The sequence below is a fragment of the Zosterops lateralis genome, assembly GCF_965231275.1.
Source record: "Zosterops lateralis genome assembly, chromosome: 6".
NCBI classification, from domain to species: domain Eukaryota; kingdom Metazoa; phylum Chordata; class Aves; order Passeriformes; family Zosteropidae; genus Zosterops; species Zosterops lateralis.
Window position 1 is genome coordinate 15,347,664 of NC_139761.1, and position 19,343 is coordinate 15,367,006.

The 19,343-nt window shown below is 37.2% G+C and overlaps 1 protein-coding gene across 2 annotated transcripts in view; it reads right to left on the reverse strand.

The window, feature by feature from the left end:
• UNC79 (unc-79 homolog, NALCN channel complex subunit) overlaps positions 1-19,343 on the reverse strand; it is a gene marked incomplete at its 5' end in the record, with an annotated part of 106,278 nt that overhangs the window by 22,051 nt on the left and 64,884 nt on the right. For both annotated transcript variants that reach the window (XM_083864446.1, XM_083864445.1), the window contains 10 exons: positions 4,269-4,379; positions 4,969-5,037; positions 6,655-6,828; positions 7,658-7,743; positions 7,828-7,940; positions 8,890-8,928; positions 12,944-13,084; positions 14,834-14,936; positions 15,974-16,057; positions 18,095-18,211. In XM_083864446.1, the coding sequence (XP_083720572.1) occupies positions 4,269-4,379; positions 4,969-5,037; positions 6,655-6,828; positions 7,658-7,743; positions 7,828-7,940; positions 8,890-8,928; positions 12,944-13,084; positions 14,834-14,936; positions 15,974-16,057; positions 18,095-18,211 (1,037 nt within the window). The remainder of the gene's footprint in view (positions 1-4,268; positions 4,380-4,968; positions 5,038-6,654; positions 6,829-7,657; positions 7,744-7,827; positions 7,941-8,889; positions 8,929-12,943; positions 13,085-14,833; positions 14,937-15,973; positions 16,058-18,094; positions 18,212-19,343) is intronic.

A 19,343-nucleotide genomic window follows, 5' to 3' on the forward strand; every position in this document is an offset into this window, starting at 1 on the left:
TCAGAGAATACTGTCAAACAAAGCTTGCAGCAACAGTGCATGTCTCCCACAGCACCCAGATATCTTTGAATGAAAATAGATTTTAAATATCAGGCCTTGATTTGAGAGAAGGTGCCAAAAAAAAGAGAATGGTATGTATTTCATGGAAGTTAGGATGCCAGTCTGTGAATCAAGAGACCATACCTCAAGCTCCTAGTTTCCTGTTTGATTACATGGTGTGTGCAGACAGTTAACACATTTAGATGACAGAATGGGTTCCAAACTGCAATCCTTGTCTGACTATATTGCTGCAGTCTAGGCAGCTAAACTTGCAGGAAGCTAACACTCCAGAATCAGCTGTATTATGAAACCATTACTTGAGGGTACAAATATTCAAAAGTCACACATTCCACACGCATGAGTGGTGCTCTGATAAAAAATATACAATATAAGAATATCCAGGGAAGGTCAGATGGGAGCAAATGTCTTCAGTTAGTTACTTCCAACAAGGCCATAAGCAGAAGCAAAAGGAAGAATAAGAACAAGGCAAGCATGTCTAATTTCACCAACTATTTTCAGCTTAGGGAACTTCTGAGCTCAGTGTGGTTTTTGTATAATTTAAAACTCTCAATGTATTTCTCTTCCATGTAACTGTCCATTGACCTCTGGGGCTACTCATGCCAACCTTTAGCACAAATGGTACTTGGCAAAGAGTCACACACTGTTGAAGAATCACTTCCCTTTATTTGCTTTGACTAGTTCTTATAAACTTACTATGTTCTTTTCACTGGAAAGGAATGAAATTACCCATACCTGTCTGGATCACTTGTGACCTTGCAGACCTCTCTCACTCTCCCATCAGTTGCTGCTCTTTCAAACTGAAGAGCTCTGACTTAGTTGCTCTGTATGTGGAACTCCAGCTGTTTGATCATTCTTGCTATCATTACCTGAACTTTCTCTGATACCACAACATTCCAAGAGAACCAGAATGGTGCATAATACCCATGGTGTAAACAAATCCTGATTACTTGTTAGAATTCCCCAGGAAGAGTGTCCCTTCCCACCTTCATATGCCCTCCCAGACCTGAGATACTGACACTACACAGTCAGTTACACAGTCACTCAAGTCAGCTGACAATTACATCCCCCCAAAGAGTGGACAGAAGTTCCTACCAGTAACCCAGTCCAGTAGCCTACACATACTGAAAAAGAAGGAAGACATAATTCTTCCAAAAACATTCAGCTATTTTACATACCAACATCCATGCTATACAGGATATAGCTGGGCCATAATAAATTGCTTTGTCAAAACACAGGAAAGGAAGCATAAGCTTCATGAATCCCAGCTCTTCTTGGCTTTAGGGATAATACAACAGCTAACTGTTGTAACTTTTTTCTCAGAGAAGTCTCCTATCTCACAGTCTAAACTCTTAAAGTTTGTTAAGCACGTGAGATGAAGAGAGATTGAGCAAAATCAGACAAAATGTTTTTTTGACATCTGACCTCTTGCTTCCTGCACTGTACATCAGGAGTGATGACATATAAGCCAATGGCCCAGAGTATCCTTCCTATCATCCTGCTGGTGATAAATACGTACAAACTTTATATTCTGCCACAAAGCCATTGTTTCTTGAGAGCAACACCCAGGGGAGCCACATGTATAAATTGTACCAGAAATGTCAGGAATACACTACTTCAGCCACTGTTCAGTCAAATTCACTCTCTCAAATGTCCATGCATCCCTACAGAAAACATCTTTGCAATCTTCAAACTGTGACTAACCACAAGTCAATATATAGAACACAAAACTACTGAAGATCTAGTAGTACCTCAGGTTCCAAACTTAGTAATAAGAGTAAATTTGGATCTTTAATGGAGATTGCTATCCTCCAAATAAGCCAGTATAAGCAAAAATCTCTATTTTATCACTGCTGCTACTACAGCAATTAAAAATACTGAAGATTTGCCTCTTAATATTCTTTTAAAAATTCAGTAGTAAAATCATGTGGCATTCTGCATTTACGTAGTAAGGGACAACAGAACACTAGCAAAAGGCTAAGTTTAGGTTCAAGCTTCTGCAACTGTAAGAGATAAGAAAGGCAGAAAGTGTCCATTTAGGACCTTAAGACACTTGAAGGGAAAACTAAAGATAAGATTACAATCCACACAAGAGATGGTGCTCTCAACTGAGAGTTCCAAAGGCACTGAAAAAAACCAAATTGCTGACCTGGAACAGAAATTCAGACAAGGAAATATCAGATTGACCTGAGATTGACATGAGGCTCCAAGACATGAGAAACTCAGATATTCCTGCCACAGTGTATTAGGAAAACGTTGGAGTAAAAAAAGATTTGGAGTGGTTGTACTGCACTGACCTCTGCAAAGTGCATTTTGGAGTGGCTTGCTCTTTGAAAAGACAAGAATCCTCCACAGCTCAGGTGAAAGTTGGTGTTTTGTTCCAGTCAGTACACTCGAAGTTGCAAAACAAGCAATTTCATTTGAATAGTTTCAATGCTGACAATTATACTCCTGGAATATGTGGGCCTCTACCACAACACTCTTATTTACCTACAGTGATTGCCACTGTAGAGAAACACAGACATCATAACTGATTTGCTGTTTTTTCTAACAGCTGTCATTAATTTGATGTTTCTAAGGCAAAACTACGGTAAGCTTTTAGAAATAACAAAGATAATGTAGTGTGGAGTTCCACTAAATTAACTATTTTGTGGCTATTCAATGCAGAACATTCACTAATGCTTCCATTTCTGGGTCATCAGGTTGCATTAAACTAAATCAAGAAGATTTTACCAAGCACTGTAATCCAAGCTTCCTGTGTGCAATTAAGTGCTCACTATATTAATAGAACAATCAACCAGGAAGCATGCAAGGAACACGTGTGGGTTTTCTAATACCATGGTTTTAATTACATTTCTCTGAAACTGCAGAGCCTGAGGAAAGTGAAAAATTTCCTGTAGTTCACAATTTGCTTTAGCAGGTATATGAAACACTCTGATAAGATCACAAATGCAAGAGGGGTATCTTTGCTTCAGTTTTAATGAGGCTTTTCTGTTTCAATGAAAAAAAAAAAAACCTATTAGGCTTCAAGTTAACATTTTACTCACTTTGCCTTGCTCAAACTCTTAACTATAGATATAACTCAAAATAATTCCAAAAGCTAGGCAATCCCTTCTGTATTCAGGATTACTCCATTGCAAAACACTTCTCTTTCAAATGAGACAAAAAGCTAGAACTTGCTTGCTGTCATTAAACAGACTTAACTTCTACTTAATGCTTCAAACCACTACATTTTGTAAAAATGTTTCTTATTTTCTTGTGGTGCAGTGTTTCTGTGAGAGTGTCATTGCTTTTATCATTTCTTCTTCACTGTTTGTACTGTGATATTTTAAGTCTTGTTAACACTCAATGCATGTTCCAGTTGTACATTATCAAAACAGAAAATCATGTAGCTACTTATGACAGAACGTTTCCTGAGGATTATTTACTGTTCTGACAAATGTATCAAGGATGGAAAACTGTGCACTTAGTGGCGAAGGCAACATTTTTGCTCAGTACCTTGACAATCTACGTAATGGAGTATATATGACCTCAGGTTCAATTGCTTTTTTGCTAAACTTCTCACTGATAGCTACAAAAATGAACCCAAGTAATAACTGTTATTTGTACACCACAGCTTTCATCCAGGAATCTTTAAAACTTTTTAGACGTGTACATACACTGTTCTCTTTTTCACACAGCAACAGCCATGCATGCCAAAACAAAATACCCAGTACAGAATGAACAGGATCTAAGATGGAAAGCTCCTAACTTGGAGTCTTCCATTTTAGTTAGTTGTCTACTGCCTCCCCTCACAGCTGTGCTCTCAAAAGGCACTACCAGGAATATTTAAGTTTTTACTCACAGGTTACATGGCTAAATTTGTGCACTAGGAAAGATACGACTGCACAGGCATTTTAAGTGATGCATGATAACCAGGTATCTTCTCAACATTAGAAAAAAATGTCCAAGTCCCAAAATCACATCACAATACTTTTCTGAGGAACATTTGCAGCAGGTTCCCATCATCTGTGTCTCTACCGTGAATGTAAAACTCAGCATTATTAAAAGGCACTGAACCATGATCACCGCTTGATTAAACCAAATGTTAAAACTGTTGACATGCCTGAAACTTGATACTGATTCCATCTTTACTTCCAAACTACTTGTAGGAAGCATGACTTTGTCCTATTTTCACTCATCCCTAAAAGAAGACACAATGTCATAGTTACCTTTGTGAAGGCCCTGTAGCACAAACCACACAGTTCCACCAGGTAGGCCAGAGTGAAGACAGCATTCTGAATTACAAAACTCAGTAATTTTGAAAAAGGTTCCAGAAGACTCTGCAATGACATGTGTTACAGAAATCAATAACTTGTGGCCCAAAAAAGCAAAGCAGCATTCCAACTCTGAAATGCCTGAATGAAAGAGCATTTTTTTTTATCTCAGAGGGTATCTGCCTAGGATTCACACTGTTTTGGTCAAACAGCTGTATCATATGTCTTCATGTTTCCGTCAGAAATTAGAAACAAAAGGTTAGAGAATAGTTTCACTCATGACACAGTGTTTATAAGAGATTCTGTACAGTTTATGCAGGAAAACCTCACTGACTTCAGTGGAATTGTACTGGAAAATGTCTAAAGAAGCACAATACTCTTTTTTTCTTAAGAAAAAAATAGAGAAGGAAAAAAAGAAAAGAGAACATCAAATCTTTAAGAAGACATACATTCACACCCACACAAGAATGTAATTCTACCCCCACTTTACTGTAACCTAGATTCCAAAGCTCTTATCATTCTCCAGACAGTATTGGACTGCACAATTTTATGCTTACATATAATACTTTCCTAGCCAGGGGATATGAACACATTCATACAATTGCACAGGCTGGCTAAATCTGAGGCAACAGAATTTTGTCTTCTTGGAACTTACCCTGGTGGCACTAGTGGTAGGTATCTTCAACAAGCAAATCATGATTCTTAAACTGGAGTCTAAAGAACACTGAGCATATTTGAAGGCAGAAAAGAAAAAGAAAATAAGTTAGTACCTTTCTGTGTACATATCTTGCTTATAGTGGTAGCAGCTATGACTTACTTAGTCTAAAAAATGATCCTTGATGATTGATTTTTAACTACTTTCTCTAAACTGGCTTATTCTTGAACACAGTCATATCCCAATCATACCCCTTCAGTGGTAACATACTAGAGCATAGGTGCCCACCATCTACCTTATTTTATATTTCTGTGCTTGTCCTGGACTATGGTATTCTCCCCCACATGTCAAGACATCTCTCAACCTGTAACATTGGAATATGCCCTGGCAGCAGCTGTTTCAGATTCCTTAAATTATTCCTTATGATGTAATCTTTATTTCAAGTAAATCACATAGGTTACAGCACTGAATGGACTTTTCAGGATCAATCCATTGTCTTGCCTCACCCCTGCTGTAAACATCTAGAATATCCAAGTGCCCCCTATGGCCCTAAAGAAAAGAACAGGAGATTGAAAGTTCAGGAGCAAGCAATTGCTTTACTTGTATCACTAATAATACCTCCCATGAAGAGAAGGGAAATCAAAGTAAATACTCCACCTAAAGGTTCCATGAATGGTGGATATGCAGCTGGAACCACTAAGATCCAATTAATTACTTTTTTATTTCTTTCAGTTACATAAGACGTAGCAGATTGGGGTGGCTAGTACACAGAAGCAATGGTTATTGTCTGTTTGGCTCAGTAAGTACTGAAGGATAATGTCACAATTTAGCAAAATCTAAAGATGTTTCAAGATCTGACAATTGCATAATAGCACCAAGGAATTTACTATTATTCATGTAGCCACATGGTGACAACCAATTTAAAAGACAAAGTTATCCATCACAGATTTAGATTTTGGATCCCTCAGCCCATACAGAACAACACTGCTTTGTATAGAAGAAATTACCACTGGGTTCACTCACACCACAGGAAATAGAGTAAGTGCATGAGAATTCCATATAATTTATTGGAGTTTACTGGAAAGACTCGGAAGTTTTTACTGTGTTTGCTGAAATATACACACTAGAATATAAGATCCTGCTGTATGACCTCTGAGCTCTCAGAAATCAGAGCGCAGAGCTTCTTGATTCAGTTTCTGTAGCAATATTCTATTACAATCTGAAATACAACCTTGTCAGCCAAACAGGCTAAGCCCAAGTCCCAACAGTCTCAGCTCTCTCTGCCTGACTACTGTGTACTTTTAGCAAATTAAATACGTGGTGCTGCTCTTCTTAAGAGTTTTATTTAGTTTTAACAGTTAAAACCAGATGGATTTTCATTGTCTAAATATTGACTCTCTCAAATGCAATATTCTAATCCGACAGAAACAGGGCATAGAAAATGCATAGGAAAAATGCCAAGAAATAAGTGAAAAGTACCCTGGTCAGAGTTGCTGTTGTTACCCACAGAACACATAATTAAAGGGGTGGATCAGAGATACAATAAATCCAGTCCCCTGGAAACATTAGCTGAATCATCAGGAAACATTCACAACAACCCACTCTGGTTATCCACAGTTTTTGCACAGTTTCAGTACATCCTGACCAATGGCAATACAGCTTGTTTCAAATGTCCACACATCATACCTTAAGAGGCAAAACACACGGGAGTTTAGTAAGAAAGGTCTGAAACTGGTTACTAATCGTGGTCCAGAGGTTGCTGGGGGAATCCATGGGCAAGGCTTCCATAAAGGTGGCAATGTTTTCCAAACAGCGGAGCATCGCACCCCCTGCTGGCAAATTCTTCTTGTTGTTTAAACCCTGGGAAACAACATGAGAACTGTGAACAATCATACACAGGCAGAAATGGTCCCTGACACGGTATTTGGAAGTGCTGAGGTTAATCTCTTGAGACCAAATACTGCATACTGTTTCTATAATGCTAATGATAGTGCTGTGCTGGGAATTTGAGCTGTGTATGTGAAAGTTAAGTCTATCAGTTCCTTAAGTACTGACCAAAAGATTTTGAGCCAAAATGTTATAAGCAGGGCTCTAACTCATAATCTGCTTAGACTGGCATGGCAGTAGAAAACACAAAACTCAAAGTATTCAGCAGCAGATTTTTCATGTTTTCCTTCAGACAGTTTTAAAGAAGATATGTTCATTAATGCTCCCTAGACCATGTATGCTTTTGTGGCTTGTGTCCTAAGGTGAGGCCTGAAAAGACATGAGCAGTTTTAAAGTGATGCCAACATCTTGTATGAGGCAATTGCCATGAACAGCAGGATACGTGCAGATGACTAGTTCTACCAGGAGGAAAAACAGTACAGTAGAAATAAGCCAGCTGGATAGAAGGCAGTCAGTCAAAGGCAGGCAATAGATTTTTGGAATACTTAAGAGAAACTGTCATCAGATAAAATAAAGAGGGAGAACAGAGATGTATGAGTAGAAATGTTCCTGAAAACAAAAATAGTCCTTGGGGAAGGAATAGGACACACTACCAGTGGTCAAGACAGCCTAATGACTTCCAAGGAGGACAAAACAAAAATTCAGTAATTTTGATGAAGCAAGTTTGAACTCAAATGAGGAGAAATAACCCTGATAATGCTGATAAAATTAGCATCATGAACATAGCCAATTGTCAGCATACCTCTAACAGCTGGCTCAGAGCAGCGATGGAACTCAGCTCACTGAAGTCCATCAGAGACGTGGCTAAGGTCCGTAAAAAGCTTCCATCTGAAATTTGAATGACATTTTTGCACTGGCTGTTCATACAGAGGAAAATAAGGGTCAGAAACACACTCAGGTATTGCATATTACCTTTAATAATGCTCTGGAAGAGCTGAGGGAAGATGCCATTGGGAGCCAGCTGATGGAACACACAACGGAGGAACTGCTTGGCCACACCTGCAGCATTTCCAGGGATCATCATGCTGAAAATGAAGAGAAAAGAAAAGAGGAAAAAATTGCATTGCAGATTAAACACTTGTCATAGCTGACTACATGGAGAAAATAAAGATGATGGTATTCTTTTTAATTATGGAAGTGTTCAGTTATGAGTGAGACACTCAAAAACAGAAGTGTCCTGATCCTGAAAAAAAGTACAGCATGTTGATTTTAAGACTTGGGCTCAACTATGAGTAGATAAAAAATTACATACACGTATTTCAAGTATTTGTCCCAATAAATAGCTGTATTTTTCCTGATTCTCCGTGTATTTGTGAGTCATCTGAATTTGAAATATAATCCTGCTCTCACCTTGTGTATTTCAATGACACAGAATAAGGTTTCTGGCTTTTCATATAACACATGAACAACAGGTAAACAAAAACATTACAATATTCATTTGCCTCTTGCAGTTTCCTTCAAAAGATGAAGTACTCCCTAATCATTCATAAATGAATGGTTTAATTTTAAAAGCCTAAGTATTATCTATTTACTCAAAAACTGCACATCTTAACATGCTTTACAGCTTCACGAAATGAATTTACCCTATTCAGCATCTGATTTACATAATGAGGCATCACTACCAGGGATTCTCCATGGCCAAGGATGATTCCCTTGATTGAATGTATGGGGATAGCTTATCAAGACAAATACTGAACACAGAACCAGTTAGAAAAAGCTGCACAGCAATTGTGAGACCAAACAGCATCTGAATCTGATTTTTTTTCCAGCTTTAACACATATGAATATGGGCTCCTGTTCATCTCCAGAAAACAAAGGATATTTGAAACAAGCAGAAAAGGTGGTTTTTTCCTTTTACTCAAAAACTTTAAGTAACATTCTTTAGAAGTTAAATTTAGTTGATTTCAGGGTCAGGGAAGATGATGCTTTAGATTGATTGTTTCACTTTCATCAAGGTATCCTTTGCTACCATACCTTTCTGCTTGATTAGAAAAACTGGTACTTGATGCCAACCTGGAATAAAAATAAAAAAATAAATTGAAGCTCATATGCTTTTGTGTGTGTGTGTGTGTTTCATTTTTAAGTAAGCAAATAAAGTACTGTTTTAAATAAATAATACACATAAATTTTAGAGAACATTTAAAATGTTACCATAAAGATCTTCTGAAAAGCACCTAAACTCAGAAAAATCATGTTTGCATGGCATAAACTCTATTCAGTCTTGCAGTCTCACTAATGCCCAACTGCTCTAAAGACAAATCTTGCCTCCCTCTAGTAGCACAAAGATAATGAAGTAATATTTTTGCCCTACAGCACATCATGGATAACTAATATTTTTAGAGAGAAAAAAAAATTTCCAGAAGCTGCCTACTGACTGAATTGTTTCAGATTGATGCAGCAACACAGACTAAGCAAAAATTCTTTGCTTGGCTATTTAAATTGAGGCTTCTAGTTCCAGATATTGGCACCTAAATAACTAGCCTAATTTCAAAACCACTAGTTACCTACAAGCTCTTCCAAAGTCAGATGAATACTACTGTATTCTCAAAATTCAGGTCATTTATTTTAGTACCTAAATATAGACTTTAAAGCCAAATATGGGCATTTGGAAGTGAAAATAAATAAAATCATGCAATTCAATATGCAGGACACGTAAATTAATAGAATCAGGGTTTATAATATCAAAGAAAAACACCTTTAATATCAAAACACACTAAAAAGCTGTACACTGTAAAGCCAATATAAAGATGGACACTGGAAGCATCCCTTACTTACAAAATACCATAAAATTTTTACTTTCATCTTCTGCAAATCAGATAAGTCTTATCAACCTATACTGTCTGAAATATGGTATAAGTTGATAAGAAAAAAGTTCATATAGCTACACTATTTTATATCTAATCTTCAATGGCATTTTTTGATTCATGATCCTTTTATCCTGGACTTAGCTGTTGCTCATCCTTGGTCACCCCCTGTTCTGAAGACAGTTTCCTCTCTAATCAACAATAAAATCCAAAAAGGACCCTAAGGCAGCTCAGTCAAATGCAACAACATGAACCAAATTATGGTGATTTTAATGAATTTTAATGATTTTAACAAGCTGGGGACACAGCATACTTCCAACAACACAATAATCTCAAACTTAATGGTGCAGGGGATTAAAAATAATATTATCTTCAGTTGTTCTAGCATAAATCAGAAAAACACGTTGGAGTTCCTGACTCCATTATCGTTAACAGGAATCCACACTAAAATAGAACATATTTCTGGTGTGCAAAGCTAATTCTGGGTTGAAGGGTCTGAAGTTACCATCAGGAAATACAGGCTTTTATTCTGGAAAAACTGCAGTGCCAGCTTACATTAAGGCACACAAGGATTTCTGCAGAATGCCATGAGACCAATCACGTGCCCAATGGACATGATACCTATTTTCAAAAATCTACTGAAGAACAGAAACACAACAACATAAAATCTTTTTTCTAAAAGCAATCAAAGTCTATTTTTTTTTCTCCTTTGAACAGGATAACGCAAGCATGGGTTTTGTGACAAACAAAACACTAGGTTTCGGACTTTGGAAAAACTTGACCTGACATGAATTACAGTAAACACTTGGGAACATCTGAAACTTTCTGAAATGTACAATCTGTATATATTTATCCTTGCTACTCTAAATATTTTATTGCACAAATGTCATGAAGTCTCATCATTACCTCCACTTTGCAGACCACAAAGCAGAACAGGAAATGGATGTGTTCAAATCTGTACATGTTAGGAACAGAAATTAAGGTTTTCACAGCTCCTCACTAACTCAAGTCTAAATGTAACTTTCAAACACAGCTTTAATGCTTGGAAAGTTAGATCTCCATGGAAATCAGTTAAATAAGAACCACCAAGTCAAAAAATCTTGATTCAGGAACCAGATCATAAACTTAAATGCATGTCAGAGTCTTAAAAGCATTTCAGTTTTTCATTGTCAGTAACTTGAATTCAGAAATTTTTTCCCTTCTAAAAATCCCAACAGATGCCTATCTGTGCCTCTGGGTACCCAAATAATTTTTGAAAATCTTTCTGTGTATTCTTTAGGTATTCTGAAAGACCTTGGACTTCTTAACTCCTTATTTCCTCTTCTATGCATGAAAATAGTAACTCCATATGTAAGAGTAAAAATGCAAAAAGTATAATTCATTTTCACTTCTGCTGTAAGATGGGTATTTGGAGGTGTGTATATATATATGGAGGTCTATGTATATATTTGGCATCACTTGATGAAAGACAGAGTAAGGTATATATATGAGGCATCTGAATGCCTTTCTGCTTATATAGACTACTTATTTTGCATATTTTAAGTATTTCCTTTGTGAGGAGCCTCTTATTGGACCTAGAAATTTTGTCAGAAATTGCAACCAGCAGGAACAAGACAGGACATTTACCAGGAATACCCCGTGTTGCACTGTCATCTGCTGCTTTAAAACAATCAGCTCTGACTCTAAAGATGCAGCATTTCCCCTTCAAAACACAGAAAAAGGTACTCCACGTATCCCTCATTCCTTGAGGATACCCCTCATTTTCCAAATTATTTCTTCTCTGTGGCTGTAGTGCTGCTGTATTTACACGAGTCACACAGAATGGGCAGCATCCATCTAGAGCAGCAACTTTGCCTCCATCAGAGTTAATTAGCAGTGACAGCAGGGAACTGCAGCCTTGCAATTAATGGAAATGGAGGAGTTGAAGAGCTGCTGTATGGAAATGGAATTGGGAGGTAGTGGAGAAGCAGGGCTGTGGAGAGCCATGCTCCTGCAGAAGCCACGGTCAAGCAATTTGAACTTCAGTCACCAAAAAGAACGTGGAGGAGGAGAGCCGTGCAATATTTCTGCATGTCTAGTGCCGCTCAGAAATTTATTCTGGAACACCCCATCACATCCATCCCAACTCTGAGGCAAGAAGTTGTGGAAGTAGCCGAGACAGCAGCCACACATAATTCAACAGTAATGGTACACCTTAATTGTCCCATGCACACTGGGTAAAAGTAACAAGAGAAAAATAATGGTAGCAAACGTTCAAGACTTTCTCAGAGACAATTTCATACAGCAGCTGGTTTGGAAGCCCTTACAAGGCAATGCAAATTTTCACCCAGCATACAAAAAATAAGGTTGTATAGCCTGAAGAGTATCAAGTATGTCAATGAATGATCATATCTAGGAGTCAACACTCCTCCAGGAGCAAAGTTCAGAAAATCTGACCATATTTTTGCATAACTTCTAAAGCAGGAACCACATAAAAGGGAAAAATTTTATCAAAGCAGCAACAAGGGGGGGGGCAAGAGAATCTAATTTTTGTAAGAAGCACAGAAGCTGTTTATGAGCATTACACTGGAAACACAGGACCAAAGTACTCTAATCATTAAGAAAGACTTCAAGAGAGCAGAAGAAAATAAGGTAAGGGAGGTTATTAGAAAAGAGAAGGCTTCTTTCAAAAAGATGAAGTCCTGTCTCAAATGAAAGCAGAAAAGAGCATAAATTCTGACAAATGGGGTATAAAACCACTAGGAAGGAGGACAAAAACCTCAAAAAATAGTTTAAGGAACAACTAGCAGGAGGAATAAAAACTAACAGTAGAATTTTCTTTTCTTTCAAGGATCAAGATTAAGAAGCACATCAATTGCTGCACCAATTACTGTTCAGGTAATAAACAGGGTAGTAAATAAATAAGGGTACTGTAGAAAATCTGAATTTATTTTTTACATCACTGCTTACAGTGGGACAAGCTGAGGAGATTCCTGAGCTAGAACTTCCCCTTGGAGGCTAAAAAGGGAGAACATCAAAGGAGCTGCCAAAAATTGAACTGACAGTGGAAGAAATTACGTAAGAAATTTATAGAATGATGAGTAACAAAGACATAAGACAGAACCAGATGTTATTCACTTAAGAGTTTTAAAATATACACGTTTGTACATTGAAGTTTATGTAAACCCAATTCCAGGTACAAAATTCTTTCAATTTCATTGGAGAGAGGAAAGGTCTGAATTTACCTCCCTACAGACTGCATGATGTCCAACAGCAGAGGAGCAGCCAAGTCTGGACTGAGGTGAATGAAGGTTGAGAGCACAACTATGGCCAGACCTAGTGTTTCTTCATCATATTCTTCAAGAACAGCCCCACAGTCATGGCACCTGCAAGGAAGTTTTTAATCCTGATGTTAACAAGTTTCAAACAAAGCATTACTATTCATAGATCTGTGTATAATTATGTCTTTTTAAAGTATTATTACTTAGTACATTCTATTCCACATTTATTTAGAAAGATAACGTAATTGTGATCCTTCTATAATTAGTAACAGTCCATAGTTTTCAAACATGAATAAAACTTCTCACTAGCTACACTGCCTGTCTCTTTAGTAACAAATGAAACAGGGCCACAGGGCAGGCCTTGTTTTGAATCCTTCATTGGTAAATGTACTCCAGGTCCCTCACTATTGGACTGCATCAGTTGCACTATCCAAGAGAAATCTGCAGCAGTGAAGACTGGCCCTCAGCAATGTGAGCACAGCCCATTTGTGCAGCTTGGGCTAAGTCCCAGGCACCATAGACACAAACAATGACACTCACAGATGATCTTAAACAGATGGAACAATTTCACATTGCCCTTCCTGTCAGTCATGAATTATGAATAACAAATTATACAATTAGAAAACAATGATCTGATTGGTTCCCACAGCAGTTATAGCTATTAAGAAATAAATGAAAAGACCTCTCAGGGGCATAGAACTTTAGGTTTCAGAAAAGTCTCCTTTCCCAGGGCAGATTTGCTGCTGAGTCACTTATCCTTCCTGAAATGCTCAAAGACAACTGATGAAGGTCTGAAAGGGCTCCAAAATGTCAAATTATAAAGGGGATGTCAGCTTTTGGAGAGATGAGACAGGCTTTCACAACCTATGAAAAAGGCAAACCAATGTGGGAAATTGGCTTATCTCAGCCCAGTAAGAAGGCTGGCTTAATTTGATCAATGAGTTGCTAATGACTCCAACAGATTGTGAGATTTTAAATTAATGGAATTGAACAGCCAATTTTCTTGCCTTTTTTTACTGAACATAAAGAAAATATGCCAACAAAGTCATGGCAGTCAAGCTCAGCTGGTCTGTATGTTAATAGGTAGTGCATGAGCTTTGGTGAAATGGCCAGGGGAAGTGCCACAGACTGGACTGACTTTGGGATGCTTCACTTTGATACACAATAAAGTCCTCTAGCAGTCACAGCCTGCACAATGGCCCTGTCTTTCTCCAATGATCATCCCTGCATGTCTGTCTGTCTACTGGACTGAGCACTGAGAGGAACTTGTGGTTTCTCCTCCCAAGTTTTGAACAAATCAATGCATGGCTCCCTGCTGATTGCTTTACTGCTCTATTTAATGAGAACCCTTCTGTTTAACATTCCCTTTACAGGCATTTTAAACAAACAATAGATGTTTGCAAAAGCTTTGAGGATCAGCGAGTATCAGCATTAACAAGCTATGTAGATTACATAGGATGACACATCAACAGCTACTGATTTCAATAGAAACCCAAAGGAATTTTTAAATGGAACTTCTCTTTTTTTTTTTTCTTCTCCTAAGACAAAAGAGGTTTCTGATGGATCACAAGGAGCCCTTGATTTACAGTAAGATGGAAATTGCTGCCCCTGCCCTCTGTGCACATGCAATAGCCCAAGTCATCATTTCACAATCATCCAGGGCCTACTGAATTCAGAACATATTTTGCTAGCAAACTTTAGAAAATTTTTACCTTGGGGTAAGAAAAAAAAAAAAACAACGTAGCATAGAGATAAATTATAGAATGGACTCTGTATGTGCATCAAGTATATCTATACTTGATATATTTGAAGTTCAAATAGTTCTTTGAAAGGAGAGAAAAAAAAACCACTTACTTGTCAGTCATCAGAATGGGCTGGTCATCAGCAAATTCTTCTGGTGCAGGTACAAACATGCTGACTATACTGGGTGCTGACAGCAAACTAGATTTTGTAGCACCTTAAGGCAATTAGGAAAAGAATTAAAAGAAAAGAAATGATCATCAAACAGAAATCCAAAATGCTTGATGAACAGACTTCTAAAGAATAGACATAATGGCTTTAGTGTCCCTAGGAATAAGAAATAAATTGTGTCCATAAAAAGACATATAAGTACATTCTTTGCTTCAGCCAGATTATTCCAATTACCTAGAACTATCAATTAAAAATAGATAAATCCCTGGGGAAAAAAAAGATAACATAAACCAAAAATGCCAGGAAATTGGATGCAATTGTATCTACTAGGTAGAGAAAATGATTCTACAGTTGCTACAAGACTGGACATCAGAATATTTGCAGTATTTGCAGTATATACATTTGTGAATTAACCTCCCATAGTTCTCAATTACAGTTTAAGTAATCCATTGCCAATTTTCTTTCTGGTTGCTTCAATCTATAGATTCAGATTTAATGTTAACATTAGCCTGCTCTGGTAATATTTAACTACGGAAACAGAAGGAAGCTTCTCTATGTCAGGTTTAGATGGAATTTATTATTACATAATCCTGGTTACTGCAGGAAAAGCAAATTTAACATCAGCTCACAGGCAAAGTAAGCTAAGAAGCTCCCACAATTTCTGAACTCAAAATAATTGAAATGGAGTGAAATGAGAATAAGGCAGGTTTTAAACAACCATTTTATGAAGCATGGAAAGAAACATTTATTTTACATCCATAGTTCAGAACTTTATAATTGTTCCCTAAGGTTTTATTGGATATGAACAGACACTTCAGGAAGGCTAGAATACTCCAGTAATGTAGAACAATATCCAGAATGCAGGGGATAGGTACAGATTTTGTAGACAGGTTTTTCTCTCCTCTCAGATGCATAAAGATCCATCGGCCATGACTTTGTAAGTTTCACTGTCATACTTCGTGCAGGACAGCTGAGGGCTTTAACAGCTGAACAGAACACAAAATTCAGCACCACTTCACATTAACCATGAAATCTTCCTGGCAGTCTTGGCAGAGGACCAGGTCAAGCAAACACTGAACTAACCTCTGATTCTCAGTGGTGGTCCCTCCAAATCTGGGTTTAGGCAAACAGGGACATTGCACAGCCTCTTTCCATGCTGTATCTGCTCTGTGAATAAAGAAAGAACTTCAGTCTGCAGAACCACAAATCCAGCATCTGTCACCAGTCAACAGCACCACAAGTCTTAAGGAGTTAAAACAAGAGAAAGACAAATACAACTGCTATAGGGAAAAAACAAAAGCAAAACAAAACACCCAAAGAAAACAGTTAATTTTTTAAGCATAGAAAAGAAGGGGGAAGAAAGATCAAAGAAGTCCATACAGGAGAAAGGACACAGATAACCTAATAATAAAGAAGGCATTTTAGACAAGAGTCATTAAACAGGAAAGGAAGTGCTATCCATAGAGATTCTACAAGATAGAGAATATACAAGCCACAAAAAGAGAAAGAAACAAGTGTTTAGAAATACCAAGACACCACAAGATATAGTTTGTATTGACAGAAGCCAGGTACAAAATGATTTTTTTTTTTTTACAGACAGCAAACTTGGGAAAAGAGTGGTTTGAAATAAGAATGGAAGAGACACGACACTTACCCAGGCAATAAAAAAATAAATTAATAAAGCATGAATGGACCAAACACATCATGTATTTATGTGGGATGAGACTACTTCCTAGTTGGTATACATGAGTATAATGAGTCTTAAAATTGTGGTGTGACATTGAAATGACAAACAGTCACACAGAGGATTTGTTCTGAAAAGAAAAGAAAAAAAAAAAAAAACAACCAACACTGTCCAAATAAAAGTTTTATTTTGATGCTGGTGGTTGAATAAGAGACTGAGAAATGCAAAGCTTTCCAGAAAAGAGCATTCCATTTTGCCTCTTCATGCTTGAAGGCCTTTAGCTGAATTAAATATTGGAAGGAAAACTCATAGATGTTGTGAAGAAAGCTACTAGATTTGGAACAGGATTAACTAGAGATTCTGAACAGTTCTGAGTATTGACCTGTTCATTTTGAATACAGGCTAAGTATTCCTTGCAGAACAAAGCAATAACTTTCAAATCTCTAAAACCCTGCCTGAAAGACTAGTAGGTGATCCAGCTAAGTTTCTTCAATAAATAAACTTACCTGCTGATAGGACAAAACCCCCACTGTTACCTCTGGCAAATTCTGACCTTTATGATTTAAGAGTCTCCTGCTGAGCATGCTGTTCAGCAGACTGGAAGAGAAAGGATAATCCTGAACTAGGCACCAGATCTTCAGCCCCTCTTCAGCTAAACAAGCTAGTTTGATGGAACTTGATGCTGAAGGCTAAATTAATCAAAAATTTCAACTCAGCTGTCCAGGGCTGATAGTAACATTCATTCAGCATGCTAAGTTCTATATAATATTTTAAGCATTCCTTTCTCAAGATGCATCTGGATCTGCTGATAAATCCAAGAGAAGCACAATTTTGTAATGTCACTGACATCAAAATGGGCACTAAATATCTAGCATTTTTGATAAATCAGAATGACTTTATTGTTTAGTGACATCTGCTATGAATTTGGTATAACTGAAAGTGTTTTGCAGAAGAAAAAAAAAAACAAACAAAATGAGTAGTGAGTAAATTACATGCTTAATTCAGTTTTCATTGCTTTGCATTCATCTTAAAAGGAGAAAAAGCAGTGAGTAAACAGAAACTTCAGGTGTTCAGCATGAGTTGGTAAAAACTTCTTTAAAGAGAAACAAAACTGGCTGGTATATGGCACAACTCTGTGGTGTACCAACACCATGGCAAACACACACACAAATAAATGATTCCATGCACCAGGGATGAAATCATATACCTAATGAATTCGACAGTGATACTTCCACTTCTTTCAATGAGACCAGGAAATAATCTGAATAATATGCACAATTAAAAAGACAATACTGTACCCAAGGGTCTACCTCCCAAATATGTAACTATTCCAACTCTCACTAGGTGATAATCTTGTATTCTCTATAAAGATTCACTTTTGACTTGATACTGATCACTTATCTGCAATGGTAGAATAGAAATACTCCCTTTTTTTTTTTTTTTCTTTTTTTTTTTTAAGTGGATTGTTACACAGTAATTGGCTTAGGAAATAAAAATAAAGAACAATAAATGCAGCTCACCAGTATCCCAAGTGCTGATATTGTGGGGAGCACTAGACTGGTGTTCCAGCTGCCTCTTCATTAGCTGGTTCATTGTCAGAGCTCCCAAAGAGCCTCTTTTCATTTGTCTGAACTGAGCTGCAAGTCAGAAACGCAAAAGGATTTCAGGAGCTCAGACAACATTTAGAACTACTCTCATTTCCTGATCTTACAAGCCAGCATGACATAAATACTGAAGTGACAATGATGGCTTGCTCTAAGGATCTTGCTCAAGTCAGTATGCACCTTTCATACAACTACACAGGGTACAATTGTGGCCCCAATGCCATCAGTCAGAAGAGACTTGGATTCACTGTGTCAACTGTCAGCGCCTTTTGCCTCCGAACATTATGAAAGTTCATCAAAAGATTTGGTATCTGTGAAACTACCTCAAAACTTCATCCACAACTACATTCAACGTCATTAAAAAGACAACTAACTATCAGGTAGTTCCATTCTAAAATTCTAAATAGTAACCATCTAAGCTGTGAAATTAAACACAGCATTTCACATTATTAACTGTGGTAAAGAAGTACAGATAAGGGATAAACTGTGACTTTCAGAAAGCTCTGCAGGGTTGAGTGACTTCTCCTAAACTTGCTTTACTAATTTTCTATCAGAGAGTTTAAAATTCAGAGGAAGTAGTGTACTCCCTCAAAAACAAAACAAAACAAAACAAAACAAACACAGGCCTTGAGTAATAACAACCAAAATGAATATTTTGGTGAAAATCTGCACTGAAATTATTTTATTAGATGAAGTTTTTAAGTTTTTCCTTGTTACATCCTTTCCAGTTATATCTTTTTTGAAGTGCATTTAAACTTCTTTTGGCCCAAGTACAGCATTTCTTCTGCAAAGCAGTTCTGGTATAACTGAACTTGTAGAATTGAACCAGACCAAGACACCATTCTATGTTTGACTTTTAAAAGTTATATTGCAGCTGCCTTTCACAGCAAATCAAGAGAAAAATAGAATTTCCATCGTTTCCAGGGCAATGATTTTAAATAGATGCTTTATCATTTTATCAAGCATAGAGTTTCCTGATAAAAGAACAGCAATTAATGTGAGAACTGACAAGACTGCTTGGAGTGCAGATGACTGTCAAAATAGAGAAAATGATCTCTTTGAATTTTCTTAGCAGCTTTTTGCAATTGTAATTTAAAAAACTTAATGAATACTTCACAAAATCAAGCTTTTGTTGAGCAGGTTTGGATTTCCAGGATTATTTACC